Source organism: Oncorhynchus nerka, linkage group LG23 (assembly GCF_034236695.1).
Source record: "Oncorhynchus nerka isolate Pitt River linkage group LG23, Oner_Uvic_2.0, whole genome shotgun sequence".
Classification (NCBI taxonomy): Eukaryota; Metazoa; Chordata; class Actinopteri; order Salmoniformes; family Salmonidae; genus Oncorhynchus; species Oncorhynchus nerka.
In genome coordinates, this window is record NC_088418.1 from 18,874,994 (window position 1) to 18,895,492 (window position 20,499).

The 20,499-nt window shown below is 43.5% G+C and overlaps 2 protein-coding genes across 4 annotated transcripts; one reads left to right on the top strand and one right to left on the bottom strand.

The window, feature by feature from the left end:
* Positions 1-7,271: 7,271 nt before the first annotated feature.
* get4 (guided entry of tail-anchored proteins factor 4) lies at positions 7,272-12,084 on the top strand. The gene is given in 10 exon segments (XM_029629097.2): positions 7,272-7,639; positions 8,591-8,669; positions 8,804-8,885; positions 9,020-9,169; positions 9,266-9,404; positions 9,513-9,653; positions 9,756-9,799; positions 9,802-9,830; positions 9,952-10,024; positions 10,169-12,084. Coding segments are annotated over 10 exon segments (975 nt in total). The 5' UTR covers positions 7,272-7,496; the 3' UTR covers positions 10,264-12,084.
* On the bottom strand, positions 10,437-18,693 carry LOC115106159 (VPS35 endosomal protein-sorting factor-like). Of its 3 annotated transcripts, XM_065007921.1 has the most exons (6): positions 18,190-18,693; positions 18,012-18,097; positions 17,640-17,851; positions 17,196-17,273; positions 14,369-14,482; positions 10,437-14,250 (listed from the first exon to the last, which is right to left on the bottom strand). In XM_065007921.1, the coding sequence occupies exons 1-3, from the start codon at positions 18,487-18,489 to the stop codon at positions 17,767-17,769; spliced, it is 471 nt and encodes a 156-aa protein (XP_064863993.1). In that variant the 5' UTR covers positions 18,490-18,693; the 3' UTR covers positions 10,437-14,250; positions 14,369-14,482; positions 17,196-17,273; positions 17,640-17,766. The 3 variants fall into 3 exon arrangements, 2 of the variants coding, with proteins under 2 accessions (XP_064863993.1, XP_064863994.1); XM_065007922.1 differs by lacking the exon at positions 14,369-14,482; XR_003859990.2 differs by lacking the exons at positions 17,640-17,851; positions 18,012-18,097; positions 18,190-18,693 and adding an exon at positions 17,412-17,500.
* Positions 18,694-20,499: the final 1,806 nt, after the last annotated feature.

Sequence of the window (20,499 nt, forward strand, 5' to 3'; positions counted from 1 at the left end):
GCTTAAAAGACGAAAACGCAGTCATGTTTTTTCCGTAAATTCAAATTTGAGGTCATAAATTTGAGCAATACCTCCGCCTTACTGGGATGCGGAGGGGGATTTGGTCACTCGTGTAACCAGGAGGAGAGTCCTCATTTAACACAGTAAATTCAAATCAAATCCAATTTTAATTGTCACATGCGCTGAATACAACAGGTGTAGTAGACCTTAGGGTGAAATGCTTAATTACAAGCCCTTAACCAACAATGCAGTTTAAGAAAATACCCCCCCAAAAAGTATGAGATAAGAATAGCAAATCATTAAAGAGCAGATGTAAATAACAATAGCGGGGCTTTATACAGGGGGTACCGGAACAGAGTCAATGTGGAGGCTATATACAGGGGGTACCGGAACAGAGTCAATGTGGAGGCTATATACAGCGGGTACCGGAACAGAGTCAATGTGGAGGCTATATACAGGGGGTACCGGAACAGAGTCAATGTGGAGGCTTTATACAGCGGGTACCGGAACAGAGTCAATGTGGAGGCTATATACAGGGGGTACCGGAACAGAGTCAATGTGGAGGCTATATACAGGGGGTACCGGAACAGAGTCAATGTGGAGGCTATATACAAGGGGTACCGGAACAGAGTCAATGTGGAGGCTATATACAGGGGGTACCGGAACAGAGTCAATGTGGAGGCTATATACAGGGGGTACCGGAACAGAGTCAATGTGGAGGCTATATACAGGGGGTACCGGAACAGAGTCAATGTGGAGGCTATATACAGGGGGTACCGGAACAGAGTCAATGTGGAGGCTATATACAGGGGGTACCGGAATAGAGTCAATGTGGAGGCTATATACAGGGGGTACCGGAACAGAGTCAATGTGGAGGCTTTATACAGGGGGTACCGGAACAGAGTCAATGTGGAGGCTATATACAGGGGTACCGGAACAGAGTCAATGTGGAGGCTATATACAGGGGTACCGGAACAGAGTCAATGTGGAGGCTATATACAGGGGGTACCGGAACAGAGTCAATGTGGAGGCTATATACAAGGGGTACCGGAACAGAGTCAATGTGGAGGCTATATACAGCGGGTACCGGAACAGAGTCAATGTGGAGGCTATATACAGCGGGTACCGGAACAGAGTCAATGTGGAGGCTATATACAGCGGGTACCGGAGCAGAGTCAATGTGGAGGCTATATACAGCGGGTACCGGAACAGAGTCAATGTGGAGGCTTTATACAGCGGGTACCGGAACAGAGTCAATGTGGAGGCTATATACAGCGGGTACCGGAACAGAGTCAATGTGGAGGCTATATACAGCGGGTACCGGAACAGAGTCAATGTGGAGGCTATATACAGCGGGTACCGGAACAGAGTCAATGTGGAGGCTGTATACAGCGGGTACCGGAACAGAGTCAATGTGCGGGGGCACCCGTGTCGAGATAATTGAGGTGATATGTACATGTAGGTAGAGTTATTAAAGTGACTATGCATAGATAATAACAGAGAGTAGCAGCAGAGTAGAAGGGGAGGTAGCCATAGAGTAGAAGGGGAGGTAGCCATTTGATTAGCTGTTCAGGAGCCTTATGGCTTGGGGGTAGAAGCAGTTTAGAAGCCTCTTGGACCTAGACTTGGCGCTCCAGTACCGCTTGCCGTGCGGTAGCAGAGAGAACAGTCTATGTCTAGGGTGGCTGGAGTGTTTGCCAATTCTTAGGACTTCCTCTGACACCGCCTGGTATAGAGGTCATGGATGGCAGGAAGCTTGGCCCGGTGATGTACTGGGAAGTATGCCCTACCCTCTGTAGTGCCTTGCGGTCGGAGGCCGAGCAGTTTCCATACCAGGCAGTGATGCAAGCAGTCAGGATGCTCTCGATGGTGCAGCTGTAAAACCTTTTGAGGATCTGAGGACCCATGCCAAATCTTTTCAGTCTCCTGAGAGGGAATAGGTTTTCTTGTGCCCTCTTCAGAACATCTTGGTGTGCTTGAACCATGTTAGTTTGTTGGTGATGTGGACGCCAAGGAACTTGAAGCTCTCAACCTGCTCCACTACAGCCCCGTCAATGAGAATGGGGTTGTGTTCGGTACTTCTCTTCTTGTAGTCCACAATCATTTCCTTTATCTTGACCACGTTGAGGGAGAGGTTGCTGTCCTTGCACCACACAGTCAGGTCATTGACCTCTCTCCCTATAGGCTGTCTCATCATTGTCTGTGTTCAGGCCTACCACTGTTGAGTCATCAGCAAACTTGATGATGGTGTTGGAGTCGTGCCTGGCCATGCAGTCATGAGTGAATAGGGAGTACAGGAGGGGACTGAGCACGCACCCCTGAGGGGCCCCTGTGTTGAGGATCAGCGTGGCAGATGTGTTGTTACCTACCCTTACCACCTGGGGGTGGCCCGTCAGGAAGTCCAGGATCCAGTTGCAGAGGGAGGTGTTTAGTCCCAGGGGCCTTAGCTTAGCGATTAGCGATGAGCTTTGAGGGCACTATGGTGTTGAACGCTGCGCTGTCGTAAATGAATAGCATTCTCACATAGGTTTTGCTTTTTCCAGGTGTGAAAGGGCAATGTGAAGTGCAATAGAGATTGCATCATTTGTCTATCTGTTGGTGCGGTATACAAATTGGAGTGAGTCTAGGGTTTCTGGGATAATGGTGTTGATGTGAGCTTTGATCAGCCTTTCAAAGCATTTCATGGCTACAGACGTAAGTGCTATGGGTCGGTAGTCATTTAGGCAGGTTACCTTAGTGTTTTGGGCACAGGGACTATGGTGGTCTGCTTGAAACATGTTGATATTACAGACTCAGACAGGGAGAGGTTGAAAATGTCAGTGAAGACACTTGCCAATTGGTCAGCGCATGCTCAGAGTACACATCCTGGTAATCCGTCTGGCTCTGTGGCCTTGTGAATGTTGACCTGTTTAAAGGTCTTACTCACATCGGATGCAGATGGCTTGATCACACAGTCGTCCGGAACAGCTGATGCTCTCATGCATGTTTCAGTGTAACTTGCTTCAAAGCGAGCATAGAAATTATTTCGCTCGTCTGGTTGGCTTGTGTCACTGGGCAGCTCTCGGCTATTGCTTCCCTTTGTAGTCTGTAATAGTTTGCAAACCCTGTCACATCCGACGAGCGTCTTAGCCGGTGTAGTAGGATTCAATCTTAGTCCTGTATTGATGCTTTGCCTGTTTGATGGTTCGTCAGAGGGCATAGCGGGATATCTTCTAAGCTTCCAGGTTAGAGTCCCACTCCTTGAAAGCGGCAGCTCTACCCTTTATCTCAGTGCGAATGTTGCCTGTAATCCATGAGGACGGATGTCCTCGATGCACTTATGCTTGTAAGCAGGAATCAGGAGGATAGAATTATGGTCAGATTTGCCAAATGGAGGGCGAGGAAGAGCTTTGTACGTGTCTTTGTGTGTGGAGTAAAGTTGCTCTAGAATTTTTTTTCCCTCTGGTTGCACATTTATCATGCTGATAGAAATTAGGTAAAACTGATTTAAGTTTCCCTGCATTAAAGTCCCCGGCCACGAGGAGCACTCAACACTCTGGATGAGTGTTTTCCTGTTTGCTTATGGCGGAATACAGCTCATTCAATGCTGTTTTAGTGCCATCATCAGTCTGTGGTGGTATGTAGACAGCTACGACAAATACAGATGAAAACTCTCTAGGTAGATAGTGTGGCCTAGAGCTTATCATGAGACACTTAACCTCGAGACTTCCTTAGATATTGTGTACCAGCTGTTGTTTACGCATATGCATAGGCCCCCGCCCCATGTCTTACTAGAGGCTGCTGTTCTATCCTGTTGATATAGTTAATAACCCGCCAGCTGTATGTTCTTAATGTCGTCGTTCAGCCACGACTCGGTTAAACACAAGATATTACAGTTTTTAATGTCCCGTTTGTAGGATATACGTGCTTACAGTTCGTCCCATTTATTTTCCAGCGATTGAACGGGACAGAAGGCAAAGGCTGATTAGTTACTCGTCGCCTGATCCTCACAAGGCACCCTGATCTTGTTCTGCAAAATCTCTGTTTCCTTCTTCAGCGAATGACAGGGATCTGGGCCTGGTCGGATAACTGTCCGACTCATTGAAGAAAAACTCTCCTGAGGTGAGTAATCGCAGACTTGAGCCATGTTTCAGTCAGGCCAATCACATCAAGGTAATGATCAGTGATTAGTTCATTGACTATGACTGTCTTGGAAGTAAGGGATCTAACATTACATAGTCCTATTTTGAGATGTGAGATATTATCACAATCTGTGACAACCCGTCATTCAGAGCAAGCCCCACCTGTTTAGCAAAAAAACAAATAAATTGAGATATTTTATTATCTGTTTAGCATGTTATTTTGTCATTGATATGTGTCCCATATCAGTTTGCAAACAATTTTAAAAATCTTCATACAAATATGGTCTCTTTTATGCTTTCTTGAGTAAGGCAGCTCCAAAATGCAGGTGTTTCATCCTAGCTCAGTGCTTTCTGTGGTGGTGGGGTAGCCAGCGGAAAATACGGAGCGAAGTGGTTGGTAATGTTCTCTAGTTGCATAGTGATTAGCTCAATGTTTTCCCACTCATGGGGACACTACGTCACCGCGAAATCTATGGGGAGAGCTCGAAAATTGAAGCTCCTTGAGTGCTGCCATAGAGTTACATTATAAGTGCCCATCCAAGAAGGCTCAAGGTCAATGGCCACAGATAAAATGATGTCAAATCACATTATATCTACCATAGCTTTGATGGAATGAGGCCTCCCGAGTGGGGCAGTGGTCTATGGCACTGCATCGCAGTGCTAGCTGTGCCACTAGAGATTCTGGGTTCGAGCCCAGGCTCTGTTGCAGCCAGCCGTGACTGGGAGACCCATGGGGCGGCGCACAATTTGCCCAGCATCGTCCGGGTTAGGGGAGGGTTTGGCCGATAGGCATTTCCTTTTCCCATCACGTACTAGCGACTCCTGTGGCGGGCCGTGCGCAGTGCACGCTGACACAGTTGCCTGTTTACAGTGTTTCCTCCGACACATTGGTGCGGCTGGCTTCCGGTTTAAGTGGACATAAGCAGTGCGGCTTGGTTGGGTTGTGTTTTGGGGGACGCACGGCTCTCGACCTTCGCCTTTCCAGAGTACGTACGGGAGTTGCAGCAATGAGACAAGACTGTAACTACCAATTGGATACCATGAAAAAGGGGTATAAAAAAAGCTTTAATGGAATGATCTGGTCAACATCATACTTTCAAAATCTTATCTAGCAAGCTAGACAAGCAGTCATCATCATGAATCACGTCGGAAAATCATTTTCAATCCTTGTCATATGAAGACAAATTATAGATAAAACGTATCCATGCTCATCGGCCATTGGACAAGTTCAACAATGAGTGGTTTGGAAGGAATCAGTGGCGGTTAACTGCAAGCCAATCACTAGTGTGCTATTCAGTGGAGTGGGATGTGGTCCAAGTCTGGGTTTAAGGGTCTCTTTTCCAAGCTTAAAAGGATAAACATTCATGCTGTCAATCCAGCATGATTTCTGTCAGGTGCAGAACAACTGGAAATTCGGAACTGGGAAATCTCAGACTTCGGTGAGTTCAAGACACCTGTGAACTCAGAAAAAAACGAGCTCAGACTGGGAAAATACATTTTGAAAGGTCATCCAACTCAGAATTCCAAGTCGGGAACTCAGGCCTCTTTCTAGACCCCCGACCTGAAGATCACTGACGTCATGATTCAACCTTGTTTTCCCCCCCAGTTGTCTAGAAAGCACCATAAATCCAAAGAATGCCAGTCCTTGATGACAAATTGTGTTGACAAAAATTTCTCACAAGGACAGGCCACCTTCTTGTTCAAGTGAGCAAGGCACAACAAGGTGAGTCCAAAAATGTATTGTATGCTGCTGCATAAATCATGTAATATGACAGGGAGATACGTATACTGTAGCTAAGAAAGTAATAGTAAGTGTATGTTGTGTAGTAAGCTGTTAGCAGCCTATGTGCCTCACCCTAATAATTTGGTCCCTTTCTCCCTATAGCCTGTTTTAGAGAAATGTAATCATTGAATATTGTAAGAGTTTTCATTGTCTGCTTATATGACCCCTTTATTTATCCTACGGTTCTGACTTGGTGTACAGGGAGAATACTGTAAGAACAGCCCATGTTCTGAATTATGTTGCTGTACATTTCAAAAGTGCTGAACAAATAGTTACATTGACTATGTCCATCCTAGCTCGTTCATTATGTCTTAATCGAAATTACGGATTGCCTCTAATCTGCTCGTTGTCCCCTTATGCCATAGTTTGTACATCCTAATTGTCAATAGAAACCACATTTGTTTAAGCAAGTCAGCCATATCAGCTGTGTTTTTTTTAAGGCTGTAAATGAGGCTGAATGAACTGTTTTTGTGCCAGACAAGGCTCCGCTGATAGCCAGGTGTAGCAGTGGTAAGGATTCACTCCATGGTGCTGAAAAGAAAGCTCTGCTGTTGGGACAGCTTTATGTAGGCCCTAACAGTTTGTGGGCACCGTTTGAAACCGTTACAGTGCAATTAATGTATTGTTTAGTGTTGTGTTGTGTCATGGCTTTGCTGGCATCTAAAACATGTTTTTGTTTGTTTGCCCCACCAAGATTTACATGCTAAAATCTCCACTGATCACAATCTCTTTCAATAACGACAGGAACGGAGGAGGTATTTTATCCAGTGAGACTGCTAAGGCCAACACTGCCATGTTAAGTTTTGTCGGACCTAGACCGAGGCACTGTCTCTATAAAAAGCTGAGCTGACTGCACTGACTGTGCTAGTGGCAGACTCAACTAAACTGGCCTGCACCCTATCTCATTGTGACCGCACATTTTTTTAAACAACATTTTATCACATAAAAAAGGTAACTGTAATAAAACGGTGAAAATGTGTTAAAACCCCAAATTAGTGAAATTAAAGTGGCCTAACTTTAGCAGGGAATCTGGTCACTAACACCCCAGACTCTATTTGATAGTACCTGACTTGGATGTAAACAACACAAGGTCATAGCCAAAGATACAGTATTTATAGATTTCCTTCGGGGAACGCCTCCTCTGTGAAGTGCGCATGTGCACAAACCTTGCACTCCTTCTAAACAACGCTATTTTTTAAGACTTTGCCAAAGAGTAAAGTCTATAAAACTTAATGCATTGTGTTCGTAACAGATTTTAGTTTTGGGAACAGAAAATGTATTGAGATCAGATGTTTCATCGATGAGAACATTTGCAGAATGTCGACACAGTTTCACCCAGTTCCATCCTCTCCCACTACTTGCCACTGGACATCCTCTCTCTACCATATTTGGTGGTGAGAAAACGTTCTGAACGGATGCTTCAGCTTTATAACCCCTGTGGCGTGTCTGTGTTGCCCATTCTGTCTGTGCCATAACCATAACTAACTACGGCAAGTAAAATGGGTCAATGCTAGGTATTTTTGTGTATCCGCTTTCTGCACTGTCAGTGTCAACGTTTGGTTGTTGGGCCGAGTTGCTGGGAACAAACAATAATGATGTCGGAGCAGGAGGCTCTGAAGTGCTCCAATGCAAGAAACCGTGGAGGAACGCAGCGGGTTGAAGGGAAACTGCGAGCCAGTGTGGAAAAGGGAGATTACTATGAAGCTCACCAGATGTACAGAACCTTATTTTTTAGGTAAAACATTTCAATTTTCGTTAGCCCGGTGAGATTATTAGTTCGCTTTTGGGCCTCCCCTTTCCAGATCGTTATGCTTGTTAACCTTGCTGCCTACATTTTAGTGTATGATTGGTATATTCAAGGTACTGCCCCACCCACTCGGGTCAGTCCTTCTTTTTGTTTGGACAGTTTTTTGCGTCAATCACTCCAAGTCACAAAATGGGACACAGCATGCGAGCTAGCCTAGCTAATGTCGCAATATACGCTAGCTAGCTAGCCAGTCCATCTCGTTTTTCTAACTAGTTACCCATAAGTGTACGTTTTTGTCTAGTAAAGATACAGTTCACTGACCTGACACACTGATAATCAGACTGTCATCTCCAGCCCAGTAACAATCATGTCAGATACAAGTAGTAGCTAACGCTAGCTGGCTATCTCGCTAGCTAGAGTGTGTGTAGTTAGCCAACGTGAGCAGGCTAGTTTGTTTTAGCTAACTTACATGTCCTAACCAGCTAACGTTAGCTAGCTAGTCGTCTTTGCTACACAGTCACAATCAATTTAGCTATGGGTGTTGGTATTGCCCATGGTTCCTAACCTTCCATCACTATTTTAATAGCGATGGTGTCATCAGTCATTGGGTGTAATTCATTCACTTACTGTTATACTTCAATGTTTTTGACTGTCATGACAGGTAGCCTAACTTAACATGAGAACTGTGTGTGCCTAGTAACTGACAGTTAACTGCGATTCACTGTCGTGTATTGAGAAATGTTGGCCCAGTGACTGAGTATTACTTTTCAGCCCTCATTATTTCATAGACAGGGGGACCACCAGACTAACATCCATACTGTCACTCGGCTGACGTAAAAAGGGCTTTATAAATACATTTGTTTGATACTGTCACTTGCTTAGCCTGGTTTCAATTCAGTTTATCAGTGACATGACATTTGCCATCTCTGTTTGACACAGGTATATTTCACAAGCAAAGCACACCGATGCCAGGGAGTTGATGTACAATGGCGCCCAGCTCTTCTTCAGCTACAACCAGGTATAAGAAGTCATGACGCTGGGGCATTCATTGCATTTCGGCTGTTTTTGTGGCATTGGCTACAGCAATTTTAATTATCCACAGCTAAACAGTTGTGAGTTCTATGGCAAATTACAGGTGTTTGTCATCCACAGCTTAACAGTGCTGCAGACCTGTCAATGTTGGTGCTAGAGTCTTTGGAGAAATCTGAGGCGAAGGTGGAGGATGAAGACTTAGGTGAGCTAACGTGTGTGTGTGTGTGTGTGTGTGTGTGTGTGTGTATATAATGAATTGTAGTTAAACAGTATGAACACAGTTAGTGTCAGTGTGCCGTAGTCGCTGTGTTAAGCTCCTCTGGGTTGTAATTTCAGAGCACCTGGCTAAGCTGTTCAGTTTGATGGACCCCAACTCCCCAGAGAGAGTAGCATTTGTGTCCCGCGCACTCAAGTGGTCCACAGGTGGCTCAGGGAAGCTGGGCGCCCCCAAACTGCATCAGCTCCTAGCAGTCACCTTGTGGAAAGGTATTCAGTAGAAAACTCTGAACATTAAACTGCAAGGTTATCATTTTCATGTTTCCTTGAACAGAGGTTGCATATGATATAATTCTATCTGTTTAGAGCAAAACTACAGTGAGTCTCGCTACCACTTCTTGCACTCCTCTGATGGAGAGGGATGTGCCCAGATGCTGGTGGAGTACTCAGCGCAGCGGGGCTTTCGCAGTGAGGTGGACATGTTTGTGGCACAGGCCGTCCTGCAGTAAGTCTGTCTCCCTGCACCCTCATCTGTTTTCAATCTGTCAACAAAAGCTGCTTATTCTGCTGTTTAATCGCTTGTTCACCTCTGCCCCTCCCTCTTCCTGCTCAGGTTCCTCTGTTTAAAGAACAAAAACAGTGCGTCTGTAGTGTTCAGCACATATACACAGAAACACCCCTCAATAGAGAAGGATCCTCCCTTTGTGCAGCCCTTGCTCAACTTTATCTGGTTTCTCTTGCTGGCAGTGGATGGGTAAGGCCTTATTTATTCAACCACCAAAACCTTCAGGGAATAAAACAGTGTTTTTCCAGGTTCTCATAAATGTGCCTCAACTTTTTCTGTTTTCCTCTGCAGAGGCAAATTAACAGTGTTCACAGTGCTATGTGAGCAGTATCAGCCTTCCTGAAGAGGGACCCTATGTATAATGAGGTGAGCTTGACCCTTTAATGAGTGTTCCTCATGTAGCAATGTAACTCTGCATGGTGTCTAATGATTTCCCCCCCCCCTTCTCCTCTACCCCTCCTGTTACATTGACTGCCTGCTGCATCAGTATCTCGACAGGATAGGACAGCTTTTCTTCGGGGTGCCACCCAAACAGTCTTCATCATATGGTGGATTGCTAGGTAAGTGCTTGTGACTGTCATCTCTTAAATACCAGGCATGAACTAAGCAGTATTTTTACAAACTCATTCTGATCACCATTGAAAGCTACTTTGGTGAAACGGTATGTTTATGTGTTTCATTCAAGTGTGTTCTGTATCTGTCAGGAAACCTGTTGAACAGCCTGATGGGCTCAGGTGAGGGTGAGGATGAGGAGGGAGAGGAAGCACAGGAGCACGGCAGCCCCATTGAGCTGGACTGAGAGCACAGGGTAGTGCAAGGCTTACCCCCCCCCCCACATCCAACAAGAACCTGAACAAAGAGCAGGCCAAACTATCCCCCTCAGTACTGCCTGGACTGCGCCAAAATGCAAACTCCTTTCGTTTGAGTTATGTTTGTTTTTTATATAGTTTTTGTTTCTTCGTTTTTGGACAATTTTCTGTGTAGGTTTGTTTCTTTAAAAAGGATAAGAGAGCAACTGCAATCCTTCCTTCCCTGGACTTATTTTCCCTCATCCACAGGGACAGAAAAGATTCAACAATGGCTGTGTATTCATTTCAGTCATAATTCAACTCGTAAAATAACACATCAGCCTGGGATACTACAACAACAAAGAAACCCTTTTCATTCTAGGGAGTGCTGCTTTTTCTCCTCATATACCATGCATCTTCCACAGGTGCAGGTAGTAATTTGTATTCAAGAATTACTATAAACAACTTATGTGGTAGTTGCATGGTGTAGAGAGACATACCTGTCAGGCATCGTACACCTGGCTGCAAGCTAAAGCCGGACTTGACCATTACTCATAATCCATATGAAAGATTACGTGTGTTTACGTCGACAGGAGTAGACGGGTAGATGGCACAGGAGGTTGGTGGCACCTTAATTGGGGAGGACAAGCTCATGGTAAATGGCTCGAGTGGAATGGTATAAAACACATGGTTTCTATGTGTTTGCCATTCCATTAGCGCTGTTCCAGCCATTATTAGGAGTCATCCTCCCCTCAGCAACCTCCACTGGTAGATGGGTATGCTCAGGTCATATACCTGTGTGTGTTAAATGTGTTTGGCATGCTCATGTGAATGCGAATCAGTTACGTTGAAGTCTTCTAATACATCGCCCCTCCCCCCCCAATACATTGTCAGATTGAGTTGGTGACTGCGCCATTTTGTCAGTCCAGATGTTTGAGACCAGAAAAAAAAAAAGAAACTTAAAAATACTAAGATAAAAACAAAAGAAATCCCAGCCTACTGTGGAATTATATTGTCTATATCCAGAAGCTTAATTATTAATCTCACATGGTTTGGTTTAAATATACCCCAGTATCCAACATGAAGATTCCTTTTGCGTGTATAGAGTATACAGTGGTTTTTAAGCCAGTTCTTTGACATTTTCCACTGTTAACTTACTTTATGTGTTTTGGGAATTTCTTGAATTCATGTTTAAGAAGAGTGGTGAAAGGTTCTCTATTTTGGAATTATAACTGCTATTAAAATTCTCACGTGACTCTTCTAAGCTAACAGACACATCCTTCAGATATTGTTATTATAATGTTACATCTTTGATAATAGCCATGATGTCCATAAGTGTTACTACTATAACATATGCCATTTAGCAGACGTTTTTATCCAAAGCTACTCCGTGCGTATATTTTACGTATGGATGGTCCCAGCAGTAGAACACACTACCCTGGCTTTTCTAGCGTGTTGCTCTATCAACTGAGCCACAAAGGATCACTACAAATATCTCAACTTAAAAAAATAAGTTCATGCCATTGGTTACATCATTATTCAATGCACTAACTCAACAAGATAAGTTGCCTGGATAGCATTAAAGGCCTGAATATATATTATTCCTTCTGGTGTGTGAGTATGTACGGTAATGCGCAGAATATTTAGTGAACACTACCGGAGTTGAGGAATATGTGTCATCAAAGGCTTTTTAGACAGACCGGGGCTCTGGCAAGCAAGCCAGCATGGTGAACATAACATTTGGTTTTTGATTATTTCATTTGAATGCAAATGGGGGTTGTTTGCCTTTTTAAATGATTCACTAATTGAGTAAATAAACACAAATGGTGATAGCTTTTCTGTCCTCAGTCTTTTTAAAGAGTGCTGGGCTTGAATGAGTTGGTTGCTTTCGGAGGAGCCAAAACAAATACCCAATATCACTATTTAGTTTTTTTCAATCCTGTATGTTCAGACATTATTACAATAATATACAAAATGTTAGCGCAGAATGGAGAAACGTCATTTCAGTAGAAATACACAAGTATACAATCATTTGAAATGGAGTAAAGTTTAACGTCACTGTATGAATCAGTTATCTATAATGTTCGTTCATGGCATAGTAAGGAGCTCTTCCTATCTAGGATCAGTCTAGACTGGAAGAGGGAGTGTCATATCAATCTGGAAATGAATTGATCAATTAATGTAACTTATTGGCTGGAGGCAACAAACCTAGTTTACTAGGTCCAAATGAAATCCTGAAATACTGTAAAATCTGCAAGTGTACAGTCCTCCAGGGGCCTAGTTGACACCTAGTGGGCACTAAACATATGCAGTTTTAAGGTGAGACAATCTCTACAGGGGATGTACAGTGTCTTCAGGAAGTATTCATACCCATTGACTTATTCAGCCTGAATTCAAAATTGATTAAAAAAAAATGTTTGTCTCACCCATGTACACACAATACCTCAATGACAAAGTGAAAACATGTTTTTAGAAATGTTTGCTAATTCATTGAAAATGAAACACAGGTATCTAATTTACATAATTATTCACACCCCTGAGTTGATACTTTGTAGAAGCACCTTTGTCAGCTGTTAGTCTCTTAAGAGCTTTCCACACGTGGATTGTGCAACATTTGCCCATTATTTTCAAAATTCTTAAAGCTCTGTCAAATTGGTTGTTGATCATTGCTAAACAACCATTTTCCGGTCTTGTAGATTTAAGTCAAAACTGTAACTAGGCCACTCAGGAACATTCACTGTCTTCTTGGTAAGCAACTCCAGTGTAGATTTGGCTTTCTGTTTTAGGTTATTGTCCTGCTGAAAGGTGAATTAATCTCCCAGTGTCTGGTGGAAAGCAGACTGAACCAGGGTTTCCTCTAGGATTTTGCCTGTCCTTAGCTCCATTCCGTTTCTTTTTTTATTCTGAAAAACTCCCCAGTCCTCAACGATTACAAGCATGCCCATAACATGATGCAGCAACCACTATACCTGAAAATATGGAGAGTGGTACTCAGTAATGTGTTTTATTGGATTTGCCCCAAACATAACACTTTGTATTCAGGACAAAAAGTTAACTTGCTTTACCACATTTTTTGCAGCATTACTTCAGTGCCTTGATGCAAACATGATACATGTTTTGGAATATTTTTATTCTGTTCAGGCTTCCTTCTTTTCACTCTGTCAATTAAGTTAGTATTGTGGAATAACTACAATGTTGTTGATCCATCCTCAGTTTTCTCCTATCACAGATATTCAACTCTGTAACTGTTTTAAAGTCACCACTGGCTTCATGGTGAAATACCTGAGGGGTTTCCTTCCTCCCCAGTAACTGTGTTAGGAAAGACGCCTGTATCTTTGTAGTGACTGAGTGTATTGATACACCAAAGTGTAATTAATAACTTCACTATGCTCAAACAGATATTCAATGTCTGCTTTTTTATTTTTTTACTCATCTACCAATAGGTGCCCTTCTTTGTGAGGCATTGGAAAACCTCGCTGGTCTTTGTGGTTGAGTCTGTGTTTGAAATTCACTGCTCGACTGAGGGACCTTACAGATTATTGTATGTGTGGGGTACGGAGAGGAGTCATTCAAAAAATCACGTTAGACACTTATTACACACAGAGGGAGTCAATAAAACTTATGCGAGTTGTTAAGCAAATCTTTACTCCTGAACTGATTTATTTTTGACAAAACAAAGGGGTTGACTGCTTATTGACTCAAGACTTTTCAGCTTTATATTTTTTATACATTTGTAAACATTTTGAATAACAATTCCACTTTGACATTATGGGGTATTGTGTGTAGGCCAGTGACAAAATAATCCAAATGTAATCATTTTAAAATTCAGGCCGTATCACAAAATGCTAAAGTCAAGGGGTGTGAAAACATTCTGAAGGCCCTGTAGATGTATGGGACCAGGGATGTAGTTGATGGCCTCAGGTCCTAGACTGCAGGGTGGGGTGTTGAACCATGTCTGGCTGCTGGGCCTGGCGCTTGATGAATTCTAGTGTCCTCACCTGTCAAGAAAAAGAGGGCGACTAATAAATAAACCATATTCTGTGTTGTGTATATAGAGATAGTGAATATCTCTCCATGTTTTGTTCTTGCACCTAAAACTTCCTGTTTTACACTCACAGAGGTGCGTGTGTGGCTCAGATTCCACAAGTTGAGTTTGTTGTTACGTAGCTCCCCATGAGCCAAGAGGCAGCCAAACAGAGAGAAGGCTAGACTACCCTGTCTACGAACACTCTATGGCACAAAGAGGAAGAATATGAAGGGATAAGAGAGGACAGTTAAGTAAAACATGTTCTATGGAAAAATACAAAGAAAATGTATAAGCAGCGACTTTGACTCCAATGATTCTTTCATTTCACTTTCTTCTATATTTCTGAAGTCTACTCTGAGAAATCAATATCATATGGTCCTCTGTAGCTCAGTTGGTAGAGCATGGGCTTGCAACATCAGGATAGTGCGTTGGATTCCCAGGACCACTCGTACTTAAAATGTATGCAAGCATGAGGCAGCAGGTGGTTAGACTAGTGGTTAGAGCATTGGGCCAGTAACTGAAAGGTTGCTGGATCGAATCCCCAAGCTGACAAGGTAAAAATATGTTGTTCTGTCCCTGAGCTAGGCAGTTAACCCACTGTTCCCCGGGCGTCTTTGGGTGTCGATTATGGCAGCCCCCCGCACCTCTCTGATTCAGAGGGGTTGGGTTAAATGCGGAAGACACATTTCAGTTGAATGCATTCTGTTGTAGAACTGACGAGGCATCCCACCTTCCCATGACTGTAAGTTGCTTTGGATAAAAGGGTCTGCAAAATGTTGTTGTTGGTATAAAGTACCAGTCAAAAGTTTGGACACACCTAATGATTCAAAGTTTTTTTAAATTTTTTACTATTTTCTACATTGTAGAATAATAGTAAAGACATCAAAACGATGAAATAACACATGGAATCATGTAGTAACCAAAAAAAGAGTTAAACAAATCAAAATATACTTTATATTTGAGATTGTTCAAAGTAGCCACTCTTTTCCTTGATGACAGCTTTGCACACTCTTGACATTCTCTCAACCAGCTTCATGAGGTTGTCACCTAAAATGCATTTCAATTAACAGGTGTGCCTTGTTAAAAGTTCATTTGTGGAATTTCTTTCCTTAATGCATTTGAGCCAATCAGTTGTTGTGACAAGGTAGCGGTGGTATACAGCAACAACAAGGTAGGGAGGGTATACAGCAACAACAAGGTAGGGGTGGTATACAGCAACAACAGGGTAGGGGTGGTATACAGCAACAACAAGGTAGGGATGGTATACAGCAACAACAGGGTAGGGTGGTATACAGCAACAACGGGGTAGGGATGGTATACAGCAACAAGGTAGGGATGGTATACAGCAACAACAAGGTAGTGGTGGTATACAGCAACAACAGGGTAGGGGTGGTATACAGCAACAACAAGGTAGGGGGGTATACAGCAACAACGGGGTAGGGATGGTATACAGCAACAACAGGGTAGGGGTGGTATACAGCAACAACAAGGTAGGGATGGTATACAGCAACAACAGGGTAGGGTGGTATACAGCAACAACGGGGTAGGGGTGGTATACAGCAACAACAAGGTAGGGGTGGTATACAGCAACAACAGGGTAGGGTGGTATACAGCAACAACAGGGTATGGATGGTATACAGCAACAACAGGGTAGGGGTGGTATACAGCAACAAGGTAGGGATGGTATACAGCAACAACAAGGTAGTGGTAGTATACAGCAACAACAGGGTAGGGGTGGTATACAGCAACAACAAGGTAGGGGTGGTATACAGCAACAACAAGGTAGGGGTATATACAGCAACAACAAGGTAGGGGTGGTATACAGCAACAACAAGGTAGGTGGGGTATACAGCAACAACAAGGTAGGGGTGGTATACAGCAACAACAGGGTAGTGGTGGTATACAGCAACAACGGGGTAGGGGTGGTATACAGCAACAACAGGGTAGGGGTGGTATACAGCAACAACAGGGTAGGGGTGGTATACAGCAACAACAGGGTAGGGGTGGTATACAGCAACAACAGGGTAGGGATAGTATACAGACGAAACGACAGTCCATCATTACTTTAAGACACGGAGGTCAGTCAATCCGGAACATTTCAAGAACTTTGAAAGTTTATTCAAGTGCAGTCGCAAAACCAAGAGTCACGTCTGGAGGAAACCTGGCACCATCCCTACGGTGAAGCATGGTGGTGGCAGCATCATGCTGTGGGGATGTTTTTCAGCAGCAGGGACTGGGGAACTAGTCAGGATCGAGGCAAAGATGAAAGGAGTAAAGTACAGACATGCTCCTGAGTGCTCAGGACCTCACTCACAAAAGCTTCACAATGTATTTCTTTGTAGGCTATATCCTTAAAATAATAGGCCATACCATCTGGTTTGCACTTAGGACAATGACCCAACAGGACAATGACCCAACAGGACAATGACAACAACAGGACAATGACCCAATACACCTCCAGGCTGTGTAAGGGCTATTTGACCAAGAAGGAGCGTGATGGAGTGCTGCATCAGATGACCTGGCCTCCACAATCACCCGACCTCAACCCAATTGAGATGGTTTGGGATGAGTTGGACCGCAGTGTGAAGGAAAAGCAGCCAACAAGTGCTCAGCATATGTGGGAACTCCTTCAAGACTGTTGGAAAAGCATTCCAGGTGAAGCTGGTTGAGAGAATGTCAAGAGTGTGCAAAGCTGTCATCAAGGCAGAGGGTGGCTCCTTTGAAGAATCTAAACTCTAAAATATCTTTTAACATTTTTTGGTTACTACATGATTCCATAATTGTTTTTCATAGTTTTGATGTCTTCACTATTATTCTACAATGTAGAATGTAGTTTTACAAAATAAAGAAAAACCCTTGAATGTGGTGTGTCCAAACTTTGACTTGTACTGTAGATAGTGCTGTGGTGTGACAAACCCTGACAAAAGCAGCAGTCTTATGGGAGTGGCTCCCCCTCATCACACGGCTTGTCTCCACGGCCAGCTGGTTCACAGCCTGAAAAGAAGACAAGTTGAGGTGCATATACAGTATGTGCTCTATGTGTAACCTTTGGAAAATTATTACAACGTTTAACTAGATCGATATCAACTGTCAAAAGAAGTCGGTTTGTATTGCAATTACAGAACTACATACAAGTTAATAAAGGTCAACCATGTCTAGGTGTGGTCTTGGTGTTGCGTGTATGTATGTGCACACACAGATAAGACGATGTAGATAAGGGCTTATGAGGGAGTATGGTTGGCCCCTTGGCTGTTCTCACGTGGAGGGGGGCGGGGGGATCACTGTTTGTCAGCCTTGGAAATGCAGGAGGAGAAGTAGTGCATGAGGACCCAGAGGAGGGGTAGTCAGTCAGACACTCACCATGCGTATGAAGCCATTGATCAGTAAGGCCAGAGGCCAGATCTATTTTCATCCTCCAGAGTCAGCGCGCTAAAGGACACAGAGAGAGTAGGGTCACTTTATAACACACCCACCCACAGTTGACTACTTACTTTACAGAGTCGTGCATGGTCTTGCAGACGTGCAGTAGAGCATTGAGGATAACAGGGTCTCTAGTGTGCTCCTGTTGGTGTCTGAAGGGACAGACACAGACAGACATTCGGGATAGACATATGGATACATGCACAGAAGCAAACTGAGTTCACATAGAAAAGAGTTGAAGAGATATTTAGCTTGGGTGTCATTAGCCACGTAGCATGACATCAACGAAGGTGTTGCCTAAACCAGACATACTTAATGAAGATGTCCATGATGGAGAGACACACCTCCACCCTGACGCTGTCCTTCTGGGACATGTCCATGAAGGGAAGGAAACGCTCCTAAGGGAGAATCATAGAGAAACGAATTAGATCGATCCACTGACAAACATGAGTGATTGTGTGAGATTGGAGAATATCAAACCAAGTCTTACCATGGAGAAGATAGAGAAGTCATGAAAGTAGGTGAGGATCTTCCTTATCACGGACTGGAGCTGAGCATAGGCATCCTCAAAGGCACGATCCGGCATAATGTGCTTGATGATGTCAGAGAGCACAGTGTTGACCTCACGTTTCTGAGAGATAGAGGAAATAAGGATTATACTAGCATGAATCATTTGGAGACCCTGATGCTTACAACTCTTCATTGGTAGTCTGTTTTGGAATGGGTGGCCAGTAATAAACTGGTCCTGAACATCTCTAAAACTAAGAGCATTGTATTTGGTACAAATCATTCCCTAAGGTCTAGACCTCAGCTGAATCTGGTAATGAATGGAATGGCTGTTGAACAAGTTGTGGAGACAACATTACTTGGCGTTACCTTAGATTGTAAACTGTCATGGTCAAAACATATAGATTCAATGGTTGTAAAGATGGGGAGAGGTCTGTCCGTGATAAAGAGATAGTCTGCTTTTTTGACACCACACTCCAAAAAGCAAGTCCAGCAGGCTCTAGTTTAGTCTTATCTTGATTATTGTCCAGTCATGTGGTGCAATGCTGCAAGGAAAGACCTAGTTAAGCTGCAGCTGGCCCAGAACAGAGCGCCATGTCTTGCGCTTCATTGTAATCAGAGGGCTGATATAAATACTATGTATGCCAGACTCTCTTGGTTAGGAGTTGAGGAGAGACCGACTGCATCACTTCAACATTGTTTTGAAAATCCCAAATGGTTTGCATAGTCAATTTACACACAGCTCTGACACACACACTTAACCCACCAGACATGCCACCAGGGGTCTTTTCACAGTCCCCAAATTCAGAACAAATTCAAGCGTACATAATTATATGGAGCCATTGCATGGAACTCCGTTGCACCTCATATTGCTCAAGTGAACAGGAAATCTGGTCTCAAAAACAGATAAAGCAGCACCTCACGGCACAACGCCTCTCCCCTATTTGACCTAGATAGTTTGTGTGCGTGCATTGATATGTAGGCGACTTATGCTTTTTTGTAAAAACTTTTTTTTTAATGTAGTTCTGTGCTTGTCTATTGATGTTCTGTATTATGTCATGTTTCATGTTTCGTGTTGGACCCCAGGAAGAGTAGCTGCTGCTTTTGCAACAGCTAATGGGGATCCTATTAAACCACCCACAGTGAAATGACGACAGGTGAACTCCACCCTGATCTCAGCACAGTTGATGTAATCCTGGAATAAGAGAAGGTACCATTTGTCCATGTGCACCACCAAGCATGTCTTCATTGTCTAATAGGGTTATTATTTGTTGTGCACCTGTGTACTGCGCACTTTGGCGATGACCTTATTATATAGAGCCAATCCTAAATGTATTATTGATACTGTCGCATAGCTAACTAAAAGTCAGCGGTCCCCAAGAGAGGATGGCTTTCACTTCAGCAGTGATAAATTCAACTTCTTTGATCAAAAGACCACGATCATCAGAAAGCAAATTACGGACTCCTCTTTAAATCTGCGTATTTCTCCAAAGCTCAGTTGTCCTGAGTCTGCACAACACTGCCGTGACCTAGGATCAAGAGTGACACTCAAGTTTTTTAATACTATATCTCTTCACACATTGATGAAAATAGTATTGGCCTCTAAACCTTCAAGCTTGCATACTGGACCTTATTCCAACTAAACTACTGAAATAGCTGCTTCCTGTGCTTGCCCTCCTATGTTGAACATAATAAATGGCTCTCTATACTAAACTCACTAAAAGTTGCAGTAACAAAGCCTCTCTTGAAAAATCCAAACTTTGACGCAGAAAATATAAAAAACTATCGGCCTATATCAAATCTCCCATTCCTCTCAATTTTTTGGGAAAAAGCTGTTGCACAGCAACTCACTGCCTTCCTGAAGACAAACAATGTATACGAAACGCTTCAGTATGGTTTTAGACCCCATCATAGCAATGAGACGGCACTCGTGAAGGTGGTAAATTACCTTTTAATGGTGTCAGACCAAGGCTCTGCATCTGTCCTCGCACTCCTAGACCTTAGTGCAGCTTTTGATACCATTGATCACCACATTCTTTTGGAGAGATTGGAAACCCAAATTGGTCTACACAGACAAGTTCTGTCCTTGTTTAGATCTTATCTGTCTCTGTGGATGGTTTGTCATCTGACAAATCGACTGTAAATGTAGTTGTTCCCCAAAGTTCCGATTTTGCACCACTACTGTTTTCACTATATATTTTACCTCTTGGTGATGTCATTCGGAAACATAATGTTAACTTTCACTGCTATGCGGACGACACACAGCTGTACATTTCAATGAAACATGGTGAAA

Excerpts from the sequence above, each read along its gene's own strand:
- LOC115106159 (XM_065007922.1), bottom strand. The coding sequence starts at position 18,489 with ATGATTTGTACCAAATACAATGCTCTTAGTTTTAGAGATGTTCAGGAC. Across the intron at positions 18,098-18,189 it reads ACTTCTCTATCTTCTCCATG|GAGCGTTTCCTTCCCTTCAT; the intron begins GTAAGACTTGGT and ends ATTCTCCCTTAG. Across the intron at positions 17,852-18,011 it reads ATCATGGACATCTTCATTAA|ACACCAACAGGAGCACACTA; the intron begins GTATGTCTGGTT and ends CTGTCCCTTCAG.